Here is a 17,238-nt window from a genome sequence, read left to right as displayed (position 1 = left end):
TTCTACTGAAAGCAGATAAGTGAGTTCGTGATTGTGTCCATATCAATACAGTCAATATGGTATCTGCAGGCAGATGTGGTGAATTACACAAGTGCAGTTTGTTGGAACATACTGTGCAAACAACTTAAATCAGAGCAAGATGTCACACGTCTCTCTCTCTCTCTCTCTCTCTGCCTCTCTCTCTCTGTCTCTCTCTCTCTATCTCTCTCTCTCTCTGTCTCTATCTCTGTCTCTCACTCTGTCTCTCTCTCTCTCTCTCTCTGCCCCCCCCCCCCCACCCCCCCCCCTCCACTCTCTCTCTCTCTCTCTCTCTCTCTCTGTCTCTCTCTCTCTCTCTCTCTCTCTCTCTCTCTCTCTCTCTGTCTCTCTCTCTGTCTCTCTCTCTCTCTCTCTCTGCCCCCCTCCCCCCCCCTCTCTCTCTCTGTCTCTCACTCTGTCCCTCTGTCTCTCGCTCTGTCTCTCTCATGCGCTCCATTGCCTCAGAGAGATGTGTAATGTCAGCACAGGCCTTTTTGCTTGCCCTGCTGATGTGGCAGTTTGCAGGCTGTGATCATCCGTTTCCCCGGTTACAGATGAAAGCAGGGGAGGGCTTTATTCTGTTTGTCTCAGTCATGTAATCAATGGGAGGAAAAAAACAGCAAAACATGCCTTTTTGCTAAATTATGTGACGTTTACTGTGTGTAAAGGTTTATACCAATATATAGATTTTTCTCCTCAATGACTGGTCGGGCTTTTTCCATTTAGGTATTGTTCACTGAAATGATAAATACATCACCAGTAATGTAAACATAACATGTCCCTCTGCACAGTTCTCCAGGCGAGGGCCCATGGAAACTCCTTTGCACACCGCGGTGAACTGCGTCAAGCCAAGAGGATTGTGGTCAAGCTCGGCAGTGCTGTGGTCACCCGTGGCGATGAATGTGGCCTGGCTCTGGGGAGGCTGGCCTCCATAGTTGAGCAGGTGAGAGGCCTGATTCCAAAATTCTTGCTGGGGAATGAAATCAGAAGGGAAACCTCTTGACACCATCTAGTTTGTGTTCTGGGAAATGTAAACGTTTTCAAGCTGAATCCTCAGTCTGGAAACAGAAAAAAAAAACTGGTGTGTGAGTCCTAATTTGGGTGTCTGGTTGTCCAGGTGGCCATGCTGCAGAACCAAGGCAGGGAGATGATGATTGTCACCAGTGGAGCAGTGGCCTTTGGCAAGCAGAGATTAAGACACGAGATCCTGCTGTCCCAGAGCGTCCGGCAGGCTCTGCACTCGGGACACAATCAGCTCAAAGACATGGTAAGAAAAGGTGGATGAAGGTGTCGAGGCTTAACGTTAAAGTGGAGATCAACGCTGAGTCAGATAATGAAGACATTACTGCTGCTGCTCTCTGTGGTGTTGGAAGCAAACTGGGTGGTTTCTCCGAGGCAGTTTTCTGGCAGATGAGACCTGCTGCGGGTTTCAATACCCACACTATTCAGTATGCCAGAAAACAGTTTAGTATGTCCCGATACGCTTGTCAAATGCAGTAAAACAGGATGTCCTTCTGCATTTTGCAGTATGTAATTCCGCTTATTCTGACCCACAATCCCCTTGTGTTTCAGTCTTTGCCGGTGCTGGAGGCGCGGGCATGCGCTGCAGCAGGACAGAGTGGCCTGATGGCCCTGTATGAGGCCATGTTCACCCAATACAGCACTTGTACTGCACAGGTACGTTTATGCTGAAAATCACTTTGAAATGCTGAAGAGCTGTTTGTGTAACTTGTATAAATACTGTTTAGAATTCTCAACCTCTTAGCATAGGTGGGGGGCATTTTTAAGTTACTGATTATCATATTTGTTGGAGTGAATGACAGCTCGTTTTTATCCCAAGAATAGCTTTCAGGGCTCCTCACACTGTGTATTAACTGATATCTAAAAGTTATCTCACGATGGGCATCGTCAACATGTATGCAAATGGCTCCACTCCCCCGCGGTCTCTCCACATCCCCTCCAACTGAGTGACATATTTGAATCTGCCTCCCTCTCTCTACTCACTGCTCTTTTGTTAATTCTGCTGTCAGGTCCTGGTGACAAATCTGGATTTCCACGATGACCAAAAGAGACAGAACCTGAACAGCACACTGCAGGAGCTGCTGCGCATGAACATCGTGCCCATCATCAACACCAACGACGCCGTGGTGCCCCCGCCGGAGCCCAACAGCGACCTGCAGGGGGTAAATGTGGGTACAGACAGCATGTGGGCGACGCTGGCAGTGGTGACGGCGGCGGTGGCAGCAGGGATCCTGAAGTGATTGGTAGAGACGTGTGTTCGCGGAGCGTAGACGGCCACCGTTCGTTATCTGCAGTGGTTTTCTTTCATCCACGCACACGCCCGAATCACCTCTGCCACTCTGCCTCACCACATCAGCTCTGCCGTCAACCAATAAGCATGCGGGGAGGGGATGGATTGCAGTGCATGCCCTGCTGCTGGCAGGAGGGGCTGGGACTAACTCCTGGATGTGGACGCCTCCTCTACCTGTCTCTACACTAACAAATAATTAAGATTATGCCTCTCTCTCTCTTTCTTACACTTTTCACTGTCACTGTCCCTAAAATTTAAGACAAAAATGAAGACCTGATGTTGCGTGACAGTTAAGTAATGGTAATGAAGAATATTTTGCACAGTACACATGCGTCTAGATGTTTGTTTTTATTTATCAGCTAGCCTCCAGCCCTTAAGGAAAAAGGCTCAGTCGGGCAGATGGCTGACTTCAGGAGCTTACATCAGCATTTTTTTTTTTTCCTTTAGGTGATCAGCATTAAGGACAACGACAGTCTGGCGGCGCGGCTAGCTGTAGAGATGAAGGCTGACCTCCTCGTCGCGCTGTCTGACGTGGAAGGTATGCGCGTTACCACAACAACAGTCTGGGTCAGCTGTTAGGTAACACCACCATCTGTCTGCGCTCTTCACCAGGGGGGGAAAAAAAACACCCCTATCAGGGTCAACTGAGTGTCAAATGAAAGAAACAAACACAGACCTTCTGCATTTATGTATGAAACGAATGCTGATGGGCTCGCCATAAGGTGTGCACGTGAGTGTGTCATGGCTGATTGAAGGTCCATTCAGTGCCAACTGAGTGGTTTTAAAAGGTTGACTGAAAATCTTTGAGTTTTAATAAACGTATGAATCAGTTTATTTATGTATTTCCCAGTTAAATGATAACATACAGATGGTACAAACAGTGGGGTCCAACATGCTGCATTGTGTATTTTAGACCCATGTGGTAGCAAATAGGTCGTGTAAGACCTGTTGTTGTTTTTTAGGACTGTACAACAGCCCCCCTGGTACAGATGACGCCAAGCTCATTGACATCTTCTACCCTGGAGACCAGCAGTCCATCACCTACGGTACGAAGTCCAGGGTTGGGATTGGAGGCATGGAGGCTAAGGTATGTTGAAAGTTTATTTCCATGCAGGTTAAAAGCTCAGTAGACATTCATCATATGGACAAAGTGCAAAGTTTCTTGTGCTAGTATGGATTTTCTTTAGTTTTTGTAATGTTAAGAGGAAAAACATATATTCCCAAGCCTGTTCATGAGAGATGTTAATTATAATAATGTGTCACAGTTACATGCATTTTTCTGCACAAATAGTACCACACTTTCTAATTATCAGGAGACAAGTGTTCATGCTCATGTTGCTGTTTTGACAGATATTATATATTTATGTAATGGAGTTGAAGTTGGTCTGGTTTTGACACAATGTTCAGACTGTAACTCATCCTTTAAAAAAAGTAAAGACTGTAAGTACAGACTTTAAATTGTATGTCTGGTTCTGTGTTTTCCTGCAGGTCAAGGCTGCACTGTGGGCCCTGCAAGGTGGCACCTCGGTGGTCATTGCAAATGGAACCCACCCCAAAGTAACCGGTCATGTCATCACTGACATCGTGGAGGGCAAGAAGGTGGGGACCTTCTTCTCCGAGATCAAACCTGCTGGTGAGTTCACCTGGACCTCTTCTTACATTAGTGTTATTACAGCCATAACTAGGTGTACAAACTGTACATTGAGTGACGTCTGTCCCCGCCCTTCACCAGGCCCAACTGTGGAGCATCAGACAGAATTGGCGCGTACCACTGGAAGAACCCTGGCATCTCTGCACCCAGACAAGGTAGCACATTGTTTTTACGGTATTAAGATGCCTGTTCTTTTAGAGACATAGAGAGAAACACTGACCTCTTGTGGATACATGTGCTACATGCTCATCCTGCCTGTGTTTGGTTGACTGTGTTGTCAGAGGAGTGAGATCATCTGCCAACTAGCAGAGCTGTTGACTGAGAAGAAGGACGAGATTCTGGCTGCCAACAAGATGGACATTGACCTGGCTGTAAACGCAGGTAAGAGAGATGTTGTGTCAGTTTGTCAGGTTTAGAGAGGTAAAGCAGTGTAGTACCTGGCAAAGCAGCAATGTTTCATGTTTTTAGAGTCCACAAAATTTTTTTTAGTATGTGGCATTGAACAAATAATTCTAAATGTATCCATAAACTAAAAAATCCATAGTCAAATCTAATTATAATCACAATATTGCCACAAACCTTTGACAAAATGTTGTAAATATTTCCAAATGGGCATATTTCTCCACCAGAGGGCGATCCCATCACTTACTTTCTCTCAGCTTTGCATCACTTCTACCCCATATCTCCGGATGACAAAGTGACACCCTGCTCTGTCTCCTTTTTACAGGCCATCTGCCACCAGCCATGCTAAAGCGCCTGAGCTTGTCTCCGGCCAAACTTAACAGCTTGGCCATAGGTCTGCGTCAGATCGCCGTGGCCGCCCAGGACAGTGTGGGTCGCGTGCTGCGCAGGACCAAGGTGGCTCAAGACCTGGAGCTGGAACAGATCACTGTGCCCATCGGGGTTCTTCTGGTCATCTTTGAGGCCCGACCCGACTGCCTGCCACAGGTATCCAGGCAGTGTTGCCGTAACACAAGCGGATGTGTCCGATTTTTACCGGCAAAAGCAAACAACAGAAAACATTTGTTTTTGTTTTTTCTTTCAAATATCTCTTGATTTTTTAATTTAAGAAAATAAAAAACTGCAGTAATATCGCTACACTGTGTGTTGGTTCTCCAGGTGTCAGCGTTGGCCATAGCCAGTGGCAACGCCCTCCTGCTGAAGGGAGGCAAGGAGGCATCCAACACCAACCGGGTCCTCCACCAGCTCACACAGGAAGCTCTTTCCATGCATGCAGTCAAAGAGGCAGTACAGCTGGTATAATAGGTTTTCTATTTATGTATTTCATGGACTGGAAGAATCTTTTACAGCTCGCAGCTGCTGCAGTTGACAAACCTGTATTTTGTTACAAGGTGAGCACTCGTGAGGAGGTGGAGGATCTATGCCGACTGGACAAGATGATCGACTTGATTATCCCTCGAGGTTCATCCCAGCTGGTGAGAAACATTCAACGGGCTGCCAAGGGCATCCCGGTGCTGGGTCACAGCGAGGGGATCTGCCACGTCTACGTCGATGCAGAAGCCAGCGTGGACAAAGTCATCAAAATTGGTCGGCATTTATAAATCTCACTTCTGACTTACAATTTCACAGGTTTTTGCATGCGAACTTTCCGTAGATATCTCTGCAAAACGATACATAGACGTCTTTGAACGCCATCGCTGTAACCTCTTCGCTCTTGAATGATTAAAACTAAAATGTTGGCATTAGCTCACACATTTTTTAACACCTTTATCAACTATGAATATGAACGTTATTGACTGATATTTTCCTATCCCAGTCAGAGACTCCAAGTGCGACTACCCAGCTGCATGTAATGCCATGGAAAGTCTGCTGATTCACAAGGAGATCCTCAGGACCCCACTGTTTGACCAGATCATAGACATGTTGCGCATGGAGCGGGTAAAGGAAACACTTTATTTGTCATCCAATACAAGATGACAACTTAATTTTAATATCTATTTTTCTACAAGAGGCCTTGTTATTCCATCCGTCCTTTCCGTGTGCGACGTCGCTAGGTGAAGATTCATGCAGGCCCTCGGTTCGCCTCCTACCTAACATTCAGCCCGTCGGAGGCAAAGTCCCTGCGGACGGAGTACGGTGACCTGGAGTGCTGCATGGAGGTGGTGGACAGCATGCAGGAGGCTGTGGACCACATTCACAAGTATGGCAGTTCGCACACAGACGTTATCGTCACAGAAAACGGTAAGTGGCCCAATGTGTTCAATCTAGTATTTTCTTGTTTTTCTCTCTCTTATCAATTTGCATTTTAAAAAAGGGCATAAGATGCAGTCTTGTCTTGTCACATTGCTTCCGTCTGATATTCATTTCAAGTTCTCCTACTCGCTCTCTTGATGCACCTTCCCCTTTCATCTCACTTTCTGCAACAGGGACTAATGAACAGTGGCACTTTGGTGTCAGCACGAGTGCACAGCCTCCCTGTGTGACTCCAATGTAGGGGACAGAGCCCGTTTAAAATGTAGAGAAGGTGCTGCGGCGCGGTTTGAAGGGAGTCCTCCCTGTCATAACTTTGGGTCATGTAACAGTTTCATCTCATTTTTGGGTCTTTAAGTGAGCCGTTACGCCTCATCTTTCTAACTCACGTTGATTGAAATCATCCTGTGCGGGGTCCGAAGTGTGTCTGGATTTTAAAAAGGCTGAGGCCATAAATCTTGGGAGTATTGAAGAGTGCGATTTTAATGATGCATTCATTGGATGGAAACTTAAGGCGTCACATAAATAGCAGCTTTCGTAATATGGATGGACAACAAATGAAAATCCCCCAAAATACGCCCAACGTTTCTTTAGGTGATCAGAGAGGCTGCGTTCCAAATCGCATCTTTTTACTTCTAGTCCGTACTGCAGTTGCACTCACAAATGACCGAGTTAACGCGGCTGCTCAGTTGTGTTATGTATCATCGGCTGCACAAAGGATTGTGGGTCAGAATAGCCAGAAAAGCATGCCGGCATTTGACTGCATACTGTATGTTTTGAGACATACTAAATATTTTTGGATATTGGAACGCACCCAAAGTGTGCCGTTCACATTTCTACATTGAGGATTATTCTCACCTGCAGTGAAGGATGTGCTGCTGCCATCTGGTGGCCACAGAAGGTACCTTAATTAATTAAAAAGTACTCAGTTGTTGGCTAATGTCAAAGGAAATATATTTATATGAATGATAGATACCAAAGATAGAAATATGGACATAGATAGCTAGATAGGTATAAGTATTTGTGATTGCACATGACATGTTATTATCTTATGAAATCCTCAGAACTGCAGATGTAGGTTTTCATTAAGCTGTTTCTCTAATTCAGCACAGTAATGCATGATTTAAACTATTCTTTTATGGATTAATTACAATGAATATGTGTTCATGTAAATGCCTGGAAGGAGTTAAATCTGCAAGGATGTGATCTCATGGCACCAATAAGCCATCTTTCTCTTACAGAGGACACGGCGGAGCAGTTCCTGCAGCAGCTGGACAGCGCCTGTGTCTTCTGGAACGCAAGCTCGCGTTTCGCCGACGGCTACCGCTTTGGACTCGGTACGTATTCTGTTTCATCTCTTCCTTCAATTATCTTCATTTGTTATCATCTCGCAACAACCTATATGATGATTACCATTCGTACTCTGTGTTTCTAGGAGCAGAGGTAGGTATTAGCACGGCTCGCATCCACGCCCGAGGCCCTGTGGGCCTGGAGGGGCTGCTCACCACCAAGTGGGTCCTGAGAGGTGACGGGCACACAGTGGCCGACTTCTCTGAGCAAGGCACCATGAAGTACATCCATGAAAACGTGCCTGTCGGGCAATCTCCTGCTGAGCAGAGGGACAGCAACTAGACCAGAGACTTTCACAACACTCACTTGGCCTTAACATTGGTCAAAACGGTTTGCGTTGCCCGTCAGCGGCGGCCTCCGGGGGCTCGTTACAGACGACGGTTGACGTCACCGTTTTAAACCACTGAAAGCACACCATTGGTCCATTTTATCAGCACAACCAGAACGTTGTTCCTGTTCAGACTGTTTGTAATTCTACCTCAGCTTATGGTTCTTTTATACGAGTTGGGTTAGTCACCCTCCTAGGCTCCTTTGGAAGGTATTTTGTGGCATTCAAAGCACAATACCTCCACACACACGCCTTCATTGGAGAAACTGTGAGCTATAAGATGGGGGTTAAATATGTTTTCTTTAGCTGAAAGTAAATCCAAATTGATCATAATTGTATCAAAGGAAATATTTTTTTTTTAATGAGACAATCTCAGGACATGGTTTTGAACCTGATTCACAGAAACATTTAATCGTAAACTATGCATGAAAAAGTAGAACGTCAAAAATCTTTGTAATCATTTGTTTCAATTTATTTATTGTCATGAGCACGATCGCAGAGAAGCAGCCGCTGGCTCCCTCCAACGATGCTCATTTAAATGTGTATAAAAAGTAAAAGGATGCCAGTGATACAGCCCAGCTCATAGGCTGCAACAAAAGTGGGAGACCAGATGAGTTAAGAGCAATAAACGGACACGTTTATTTCTCATATTAACCCAAAAAGAACCAAACAAAAGTGCAAGGTCAGTGATCAGTAATGTATGCAAGTGTGGAAGTGTTAAATCAAATAAGAAATAAACAAAGCAGCAGCCGGGTAACAGAGGAGGCAAGAAGAAAACAGATCCATGTGGCCGTGATGAGCTTTTATACCTGGAGCCATAATCAGGTCCAGGTGTGGCTCATCAGCTGTTAACCAAGACAAGGAAAAGGAACACCCCTGCTGGATGGGAGGGGTCATCACACGTGAAAATGGGACTCTAAAACATACACTTTGTTACTGTGTAAAACCTCTAAAACGTTAATGTATATGTGGTTAGGGGCTGCTGATAAAAACAGTATTATGATGATGGGCATGTTGCATTTTTATCTAAAATACACACATTTAATCATGTTTATCATAATCTATGCTCACAAAAACAAATCAAGTTCCTGCTACATATTCCATAACTGGAAGGGACCATTTTTATTTTGTTGATTGCATTGGTGCTTATTGTCCTGTAAGTGCTTTCTTTGTTCATGTAACATCTTCTCTAGCTATACCAGATTCTGTACAGAAGGTATTGTGATCAGATGAGGAGTCTGTAAGAACTAATACTCCGAGTTGGCATTTAATTGTTGCATATCAGAACCGCTTGTATTAAAAGTTAATCACATTTACGCAAAAGTATCAGGAATCTACCAGTTTTGTGTTACGGCTGTACAAGTTGGAATACTTGCATCCATTTTATTTGCTATGTTTCTTATTTATTTGATCATCGGTTGTGCTCATTGTTCCACGCTCTGCTGCTCGTATACTGCTTGTTCATTGTGGCGCCCAAAGCCTCTGTTAGAGCAGGAACAGTAATTGACAAGCTGCCTCCTTCGAGCTGGAGGGGTGAAGAACGCAACTGCTTTTAAATTAAAGCTCTGCAACATTCCAGCCTCTGAACTCTCAACTGATGTCTCGCAATGCACACTTACGGATCGGTTTGGCTTGTATAATAGCTGTATTGTGGAATAAAAAAAAAAGAAGAAAATGTTGAAAAAGAATATTTGGATATTTTTCTCACTTTCTTTGATTTTATTTTGCAGTTGAAATGTTGAGGATTTTTCCACGTATATGTTCGTCTCTGTCCTGGCACTAGTCTTTCTACTTTCACAAAGAACACAAATTAATGGGGGGAAAGAAGAAAAAAGTCACGCTGATCTGAAAACAGATGTCTAAAAAGAGCCTTTTTAAAGTTGCCCATAGGGGAATTCACATTGCTGGAAGTGGGGCAAGGAAGAAGGAAGACAATACTATAGAGGTTTAATTATCCAGCCATCAGAAATGAAAGGAGGGAGAACGAGAACTGAGACTAATAATGGAATCACAGGCTCATGCTCTGGGTTTCTCTGTTTCTTTCTTTTTCCTTTCTCTCTTCCAGCATCTAAAGAATTCATTCTCTAAAACGCACTACTTACCCTTCAATCAGCTTCCCATCACCAAGTCCAAAGGGTTCAGAGATGAAGAGGGAGACAAAACTCGGATCGCACTCTCTCTTTTTTTTTTTTCTTTTTTTTTGGTCCTTTTTATGTGCGAAGCGGTTGAAAATATCATCTAAATGACTCGAGGTAGAGAAAGGAACGATCCAGGGACATTGACTATTGTCTGTTTGATGCGCAGCGTTTTATGGAATTGCATTTTTTACGATATTGCATCAAAGTTGTTTGCCGCGGTAACAGCAGCTATTCAGGTGCATGCGTGTATACCCAGTTGCTTTATTAACACCGGTTCTCTGCTTAAGTAGCGGGGCACTGAGGGCTGTGATATGGAAGACTTCCATTCAGCTTAGTGACAGAGATGTCTGTGTTATTTTTGCATTGAAATAATTATATAATGGCAATAAACTGCGACCCTGTACGTCAGAGTCACAAAATTCCCTAAAATCCCCAAATACTGTGTCATGCTCCATCTTTGAATTATTCTCTAATAGTTGTTTTTGATCACACCACTTCTGTTATGATGCACCAACTTTACGGCTCCCAAAAACTGAACCAAGAGCAGATGTCAATGTGCTGTGAGTAAACATGTGCAGCATGTTTGTACTGAATATTTAAGCAAAGCTGTTTGCGGAGCTTTCAGGTTATTTGCTTGGAGTTTATGGTTGGAGCCATAAACTTAAAACACTGTGTTTTTTTTCTTTTCTTGAATTTGGCTAATAGTTGTAGGCACCGCCCCTTCGTGACCTTCCATTAACTTCCATTTATGAGTGATAACTGGCAGCCTCTCTCATCTCTTATCTGGCGTTGCCCCAGCGGATCAGTTCCCATGTTGCACCCTGTTGATGTTGTTTAGTCTGCTGGGTATTGTTGTCCACAGACATAAAAAAAGAGGTTGATGAGGGCAAATCACTGGACTTGTACAGAAAAGCGGACAATCCTTTAATTGGACATTACTCAAGGCCAAAACTCATATTTCTTGTTGTGCTTGATCTTAAGAGACACTCAAATGCACTCCCCACTGGGCTTTAATTTTTTTTTCTCTTTTTTTTTTTGGAATCAATAATTAATGGTCAAAGTTATTTATTCATGTGTATCTTTGCCAATTACGCGGTGTCTAATTAACAATTTCAATAATTGATATTTATTTCAGAAAGGGTTCAGTATCTTGGGCTGATGAAAAATGCATGAGCAGGGGATATGGACTGGGTTTTGTTTTTTTGTTCTGAGAGAGCTTGATGCTCGGGGCTAATACCAGACCACTTTGACTCCAACTCTTTGAGTTGGCACTGGCCCTGTGATGTGGATCTAATATGGGCATCTTTCATGGACCCAACGCGCTTACTCTGTACCATGTGATCTCATAAAGACTCCTACATACTCATCCTCAGATACCCTCTTTCTTTTTTTTTTTTGCTCTTTAATATCGAACTTCAAAGAATGAGCTTCTGTTTCCTTGATAATTCTTCTTTGTATATGCGGAATGACAATATCACGGCGAACTGTAGGAAACTCTGGGTCGAGGACCTCGGCGGCTACACTTCCATCTAACTCTGTGGCCTGATGAAGCAAAGTTCAGTCACTAAAGAGTAATATATTCCTCAGATTTATGAAAAGGCCATATCCCCCCTGATCTTTTTGTATACTGACAGCTGTAGTAACCAATAGAACATGAACAAAGGCTCCCGTTAGTTGACTTTCATCAAGTTTTCTTTTATTGTGATTCCAGTAGGACAGGAGGTTGGGGACCGGCGAGGCATAAACCATTTTTTAGAGAGGGAAAAAAAAAGGATCATCACTATTTATTGAGCAACGCTTGAGCACTGAGTTGAGGAGTAACTTCTCCCAAACGATGCAAAGCAACCCAATAAAACCAGACGCACCGCAACCTTCCATCATTGTATGATTTCAGGTTTCGGACACCACAGTGTTGAGACCACACTGAAACAGTGCTGGCATTAGGGGGGGGGATGTTTTAACGTTGGGGCTCAATAAGGGTAAAAAGAAAAAGAAATAAGCTTGGAATCAGTTGAGGTCAGTGATGCGTCTCAGAGAGCCGATGGTGGGGCTGTTGCTTCCCCACTCGCTGTGCCTCCTGTACTCGCCGGGACGCAGGAAGTACTGGCGCCCCCTGTAGTTGGGGTGTTCGTGCAGGATCCAGTAGCCCTCCATGACGTTGACGGAGGAGATGTCCCGGGTGTGGAAACGCTCGTTCAGGTCTGGGCAGTCGTCCATCAGCTCCATGTTCTGGCCTCCGAAGTCGGACCGCTCAAAGATCTTCATCCTGTAGTTCCCATTGTACTAGGGGGGAGAAATGGTGATACATATGCATTTGTTCAACATTGTATTAGACAGTAGAACAGTCCTGATTCAATGACAGTATATTTTTACTGCAGTTATACAAAGAGATGCTTTAAAATAGCCACAGGTACTGGCAGGGAATTCATCCCTGACATGAGGACTTGAGAACAAAATGATCCTAAACTGGCACCTCTACGGAAAACCTGCAGCGTCAGTCGAAAAAACGTACAGGTGGCACCATGCGGCAGGAGCGGATGCAGTCGTTGAAGCCGGCCCAGCGCTGGTAGTCGGGGTACTCGCCCTTGTTCAGCATGTACTGGTAGCCCCCGTAGTTGGGCTTCTCGTAGGCCACCCAGCAACCGCTGTCCACCCTTATCGAGTTGCAGCGGCTGAAGTGGCTCTGCATCTCGGGACAGTCGCTGTTGCACTCATAGTGACGCCCCTGGAAGTTCCTGTCTTCGTAGAAGATAACCTGCAAGCGACAGACGGGGGTGGACATTTTTCACCGCGGGGCAAAGACAAACGGTATCCATCCTCCAGCTTTTAAACCATAATAACTCCAACTTTTATTCTCCTATAGCTTCATAACCATAACCGTTTGGTATTCTGAACCAGGTTGGCAAGTTATCTTTGTCAAAGTTCTCGTACAGACTTTTTCAAAAGCCTAAGGGAGTATGAAATAAATGTCCCGAATGATTTAGCAGAAGCAAAGTTTTATAAAATACAGAACAGCATGTGGTATGTTTTAATGAAGGGAAAAGATCTTGGCCTATTTTTTTATGGGAATTAAGACTCCAAGCTCAGTTGAATAATTGCAATGTTTTACGATCCACAACAGAAGACAAAGGCATTTAACTATGTAGGTGTTATTTTGCAGCTTGTATTTTACATGTTATTTCTAAATATATGTTTAGCATTTTCTTACTTCATCGTATATATTATGATAAACTATCCTTTAGAACTACTGACCATTATTCCTCTACCCACACACTGAGCTATCCTTCAGTAAAAGGTCCTCAGCATTTTATTTGATAAAAAATAATTGTCCCTTATTTACTCTTTAATGCAGATTATCAACATGCTAAGGCATCAAACATTTTAGTTTATAGGCGTTAAATTGCACGCTTACCTTGCCCATTGTAACTGTGTTTAGTTCCGTCCAGACCAGATGTGGGGCTGTACCGGACCTCTTTATAGACCCTGCCGGGGATCAGGGCTTTGCAAATGGGAAACAAAGCTTTGTCGTGTCAGCACAGTAGGCTGTATAGACTGCAGCAACACTATAGGACTGGTGAGCTGCCGCGGCCGCTTTGTCTCTGTCAAAGCTCCGTCCGTCTATGGAAAAATACTGTACAACTGCACTTTCTCAAAAAGGGCCACAATAAGAGTTGCAACATCTGCCTTTATTGGCGTGAATGTCAGAAACCTATATGCAGACTGGGGGGGGGACAGGCAGGGCAGCAGAAAACAAAAAGGTTTGCTTTGTTTCAGTAGGTGTTTGACAGTGACTTCTTAGCCAAAAAAATGCTTGTGCAAGAAATGGATTTGTTCAAATAAGCTCACAAATCACACGGTATTCAAAAGTCAAGGTACTTTATTTAAGTTGTGCGTGGGTAAAGTTTACATGACAGTCCTCATCCTCCTGAATGATCCCACCATGGGGTTTTGGCAGCCCCAGTCGCCGCAGGCCCTGTACTCTCCGGGGCGCAGGAAATACTGGCGTCCCCTGTAGTTGGGGTGCTCGTAAAAGATCCAGAAACCCTCCATGATGTTGCAAGAGTAAATGTCACGGTAGCGGAAGCGCTCGTACAGGTTGGGGCAGTCGTCCATGAACTCCATGGTGTGTCCCATCATGTCGGGCCTGTTGTAGATCCTCATCTTGTAGGATCCTCTATACTGTAGGGCAAAAAAAGAGAAAATCAGGGCGTGATCATTATGCTCGTTTGGGAAGCGAGGACCTCGGAGAGCACTTTGGCGGAGCTCTCGGCGTCTTTAACTTTGAATTCATGTACTTACTTGCTTACGTACTACGGATGACAATGAGCAACAACTCTTTTTTTGCGTGACAGAATTTGATTTTTTTCCCCCTCCCTTTAACTGCCAGAAACACTCAACGTGAATAGCAGAATTAGAATGAAGGCAAAGTCTTATGGGGGGTGTATCACATTCCTCTTTAAAGGCTGACTGGGTCTCCTTGTGGGCCTTACAACAGAGACTTCTAAGCTATGACCTGCCTGCGCGTCTGTTAATGACATCAAAAAGCCAGTGATTGACGTCCGTTTTCTAAAGCGCCATTTGATGTGCAAGGTGAACGGCGAGGGGATGGTTACCAATCCCCATCCGTCTGTTTGATTGACTTACGGGGGGGTACATCTGGCAGGAGCGGATGCAGTTGTTGAAGCCCATCCAGTTGTGGTAGTCGGGGTACTCGCCGGGGCCGATGATGTACTGGTAGCCCATGTAGTGGGGCTTCTCATAGGCCACCCAGTGTCCGCCGCTGACGCGGATGGAGTTGCAGCAGTTGAAGTGCCTGAAGGTGTCCATGCAGTCGCTGCTGCACTCCCAGTGGCGGCCCTGGAAGTTGCGGCCTTCGTAGAAGATGATCTTGGAGAAAAATAAAAGGGGGGGAGACAGAAGCATAAATCATGTTAGGTACCCAAAGCTAATAGATGCAATACTCGTGAATGGACTGCAGGGGACAGTGCTCTCCCTCGAACAAACTCAATTACTTTTTCATGAGTGTACAAGCCTTCTCCTGTCTGCTTTTACACTTGTATATTATTTTCAGAGCTTGACAGGTGAAAAATCACGGCGATTGAACCGCCGGTTGTTTCAGCCGACTCCTGTTTAAAGAACTCATCGTATGTTCGTCCACACAGTCAACTTTGTTGTTGCTGTCATACGAATACAATGAATCTGTCATACGTGGATACCACATAACGAGGCGCTTCCCTTTTAAAACAAATATAAGTGTGTTTTTCCCCTTAAAAATAAGTTGTCAAGCGTTAGCAGTTTTATAGCACTTTTTTTCCCCTCTACTTTCCTTTCCCTGCTACAATATTTGACACCCGTTTCCCAAAAACCTGCCATTTTCCCTCTTTTTCGCTTCTCAGTCAAACCTGTTGCCATGTTGCACGTGAGCTCATACCTTTCCCATGGTTGTACAGCTGTGGATGTTTAGCACCATGCACCTAGACACACTTACAGGTCCTTTTATACTCTCCCGCATGACGGCGAGGCCTCTGACACGTCAGGGACAACAGAACTCCTCCTTTACCTTTTCAGATGCCAGCTACTGTTCCCTTTGTCTGGCTGCCCACGGGTACCTTATCTCCTGTCTGCTAGAGTTTACCTATAGAATTGACAATCCCCCCCCCCCCCCCACCCCCACCCCCCCAAAAAAAAGAAAAAGAAAAAAAAACCCAACCCCGCACACACAAGTGCTATTCTGTGTTTGTATGACCCTTGTTCCGCCACGACCTTGTGATGCAAGCCTTTTCAAATGTCACACAAAGGCCCTTTAGGTGCGAGGCCCCCCGACAACAAAGCTTTTAAAGTGTACAGTGAGGTTAGGTCATTTTTTTTTCCTCTTAACCGTGTCAGGATTTCATTTCATACGTCGCCTGTGTGGAAAATCGGAACGTCGCTACTTTTCATTCAGGGCCCGGTTTAAGTGAGTCGGTGCGTACGGGGGTCGCAAAACGTAATTGTTATTCAATTCTTGTTAAAAAAGGGGGGAAGTGGGTTGTTGATGCTGTGGAGTCAAGCTTTTTTTTTATTGTGTTGATGTAATCTGCAGTGATATGTTGTCTCTTTTTCGCTTCCATAGCCTGCAGTTGTACTGTGATGCCAGACGAGACCGGTCTGTTTGCAGATGCACAGACAGAACTGCTCGGTGTGCGTGTGTTTGTGTGATATGAAAAAGGAGAGGGGGTGGGGGGGGGCATCTCTGTGTTTGAGTCTTTGTATAAACTGATAGATGTTTGGACTTGGAGTCTTTGGCTTGTAAGCGTAGCCCAGAGCCGAAGGGGGGGGGAAAGGGCCAGAAAGAGTTGCCGCCATGCATTGTGTGTTCCCAAAGCCCAGCTGATGCCAGAAAGGTCAGTCTCATCCTTTAGCCTTTCATTTGGGATAAAGGGGCTCGTGCCCCCCCCTCCCTCCCTCTCCACTTTGTGTGCGTTTTTGCAGCTTCGACTGTGTAAAAAAAAAAAAAAAGGCAAATGGTTTCAGGAAAGCACAATAGCCATTATGTTCCCGGGCAAAAAAAAAAACCACACACTGCTACTGCGGTCGCACATCCGGAGCCATATGACACTGTTTCAGTAAGGAACGGCGTTGATAAGCTTTTTTCTCGCCTTTGATCATTCATTGACTTGAAACTCTCATCGGCTTCAATAGCTTTCATGTTTGAAGCTGCACTCTTTTTCTATGACATAAGTAGATCATTGATATCCTTTCATCACAGTGTGCAGCGTAATTGTGGCAGATTATCAGACGGGGAGGGGGGGGGGGGGGGTTGTTTTTGTTTTGTGAGGTTTTTTTTTCTCAAGCAAATATTTACTCCGGAGGAAAAGGTTTTTCCTCGTCGCGACATATAAGAAAACAAATGTTCCGATTTTTTTCCTCGTGTGTTTCATTCATAGATTAATGATTTCTTTCATCGTGCAGATTAAATGCAATCTCTGTCTGGGTAGGCCCACGTTCCAGCTCCTGTGTGAAGCGTTCACTTCCTCTGAGGTGTCTCTGAGTGAGACTTCGCCTCCACCAACGCTGCTCCTCCGCCTGACCTCCGCCCTTTGTATTCAGAGACACGCAACAGGGACGCAACACGACGTCTAAAACCAGGAATGAAACTACCGACGCTGTCATTGTTGTTCATCGAGGAACATTAGCTAACACCAACTCATTAGTCGGGACCTTGGCTCTCTCTCTCGCTCCACGTCTCCGT

General features: G+C 44.9%; 3 protein-coding genes across 5 annotated transcripts; 1 reads left to right on the top strand and 2 right to left on the bottom strand.

Moving 5' to 3' along the window:
• Nucleotides 1–810: 810 nt before the first annotated feature.
• On the top strand, nucleotides 811–9,106 carry aldh18a1 (aldehyde dehydrogenase 18 family, member A1). Of its 2 annotated transcripts, none has more exons than XM_084040132.1 (16): nucleotides 811–961; nucleotides 1,136–1,285; nucleotides 1,591–1,695; nucleotides 2,049–2,201; nucleotides 2,777–2,867; nucleotides 3,292–3,416; nucleotides 3,818–3,962; nucleotides 4,062–4,135; nucleotides 4,262–4,361; nucleotides 4,708–4,928; nucleotides 5,100–5,237; nucleotides 5,333–5,528; nucleotides 5,758–5,879; nucleotides 5,996–6,182; nucleotides 7,433–7,528; nucleotides 7,627–9,106. In XM_084040132.1, the coding sequence occupies exons 2-16, from the start codon at nucleotides 1,142–1,144 to the stop codon at nucleotides 7,821–7,823; spliced, it is 2,094 nt and encodes a 697-aa protein (XP_083896258.1). In that variant the 5' UTR covers nucleotides 811–961; nucleotides 1,136–1,141; the 3' UTR covers nucleotides 7,824–9,106. The 2 variants fall into 2 exon arrangements, with proteins under 2 accessions (XP_083896258.1, XP_083896257.1); XM_084040131.1 differs by having other exon boundaries at nucleotides 2,049–2,207.
• A 2,590-nt stretch (nucleotides 9,107–11,696) lies between these two features.
• On the bottom strand, nucleotides 11,697–13,492 carry crygmx (crystallin, gamma MX). The gene is made up of 3 exons (XM_084039930.1): nucleotides 13,420–13,492; nucleotides 12,520–12,762; nucleotides 11,697–12,290 (listed from the first exon to the last, which is right to left on the bottom strand). The coding sequence occupies exons 1-3, from the start codon at nucleotides 13,426–13,428 to the stop codon at nucleotides 12,015–12,017; spliced, it is 528 nt and encodes a 175-aa protein (XP_083896056.1). The 5' UTR covers nucleotides 13,429–13,492; the 3' UTR covers nucleotides 11,697–12,014.
• A 406-nt stretch (nucleotides 13,493–13,898) lies between these two features.
• Nucleotides 13,899–15,466, bottom strand: crygmxl2 (crystallin, gamma MX, like 2; the record flags this gene model as incomplete). 2 transcript variants are annotated; one of them, XM_084040272.1, is made up of 3 exons in its annotated part: nucleotides 13,899–14,186; nucleotides 14,652–14,894; nucleotides 15,439–15,466. In XM_084040272.1, the coding sequence occupies 3 exons, from the start codon at nucleotides 15,445–15,447 to the stop codon at nucleotides 13,911–13,913; spliced, it is 528 nt and encodes a 175-aa protein (XP_083896398.1). In that variant the 3' UTR covers nucleotides 13,899–13,910. The 2 variants fall into 2 exon arrangements, with proteins under 2 accessions (XP_083896398.1, XP_083896397.1); XM_084040271.1 differs by lacking the exon at nucleotides 15,439–15,466 and having other exon boundaries at nucleotides 14,652–14,930.
• Nucleotides 15,467–17,238: the final 1,772 nt, after the last annotated feature.

This window comes from Eutrigla gurnardus (genome assembly GCF_963514095.1).
Source record: "Eutrigla gurnardus genome assembly, chromosome: 22".
Taxonomy (NCBI): Eukaryota; Metazoa; Chordata; class Actinopteri; order Perciformes; family Triglidae; genus Eutrigla; species Eutrigla gurnardus.
This window is presented reverse-complemented; position numbering and strand designations above follow the sequence as displayed.

Excerpts from the sequence above, each read along its gene's own strand:
- aldh18a1 (XM_084040131.1), top strand. The coding sequence starts at position 1,142 with ATGCTGCAGAACCAAGGCAGGGAGATGATGATTGTCACCAGTGGAGCA. Across the intron at positions 6,183-7,432 it reads CGTTATCGTCACAGAAAACG|AGGACACGGCGGAGCAGTTC; the intron begins GTAAGTGGCCCA and ends TTTCTCTTACAG. Across the intron at positions 7,529-7,626 it reads CGGCTACCGCTTTGGACTCG|GAGCAGAGGTAGGTATTAGC; the intron begins GTACGTATTCTG and ends CTGTGTTTCTAG.
- crygmx (XM_084039930.1), bottom strand. Across the intron at positions 12,291-12,519 it reads CCTGCCGCATGGTGCCACCT|TACAATGGGAACTACAGGAT; the intron begins GTACGTTTTTTC and ends TCTCCCCCCTAG.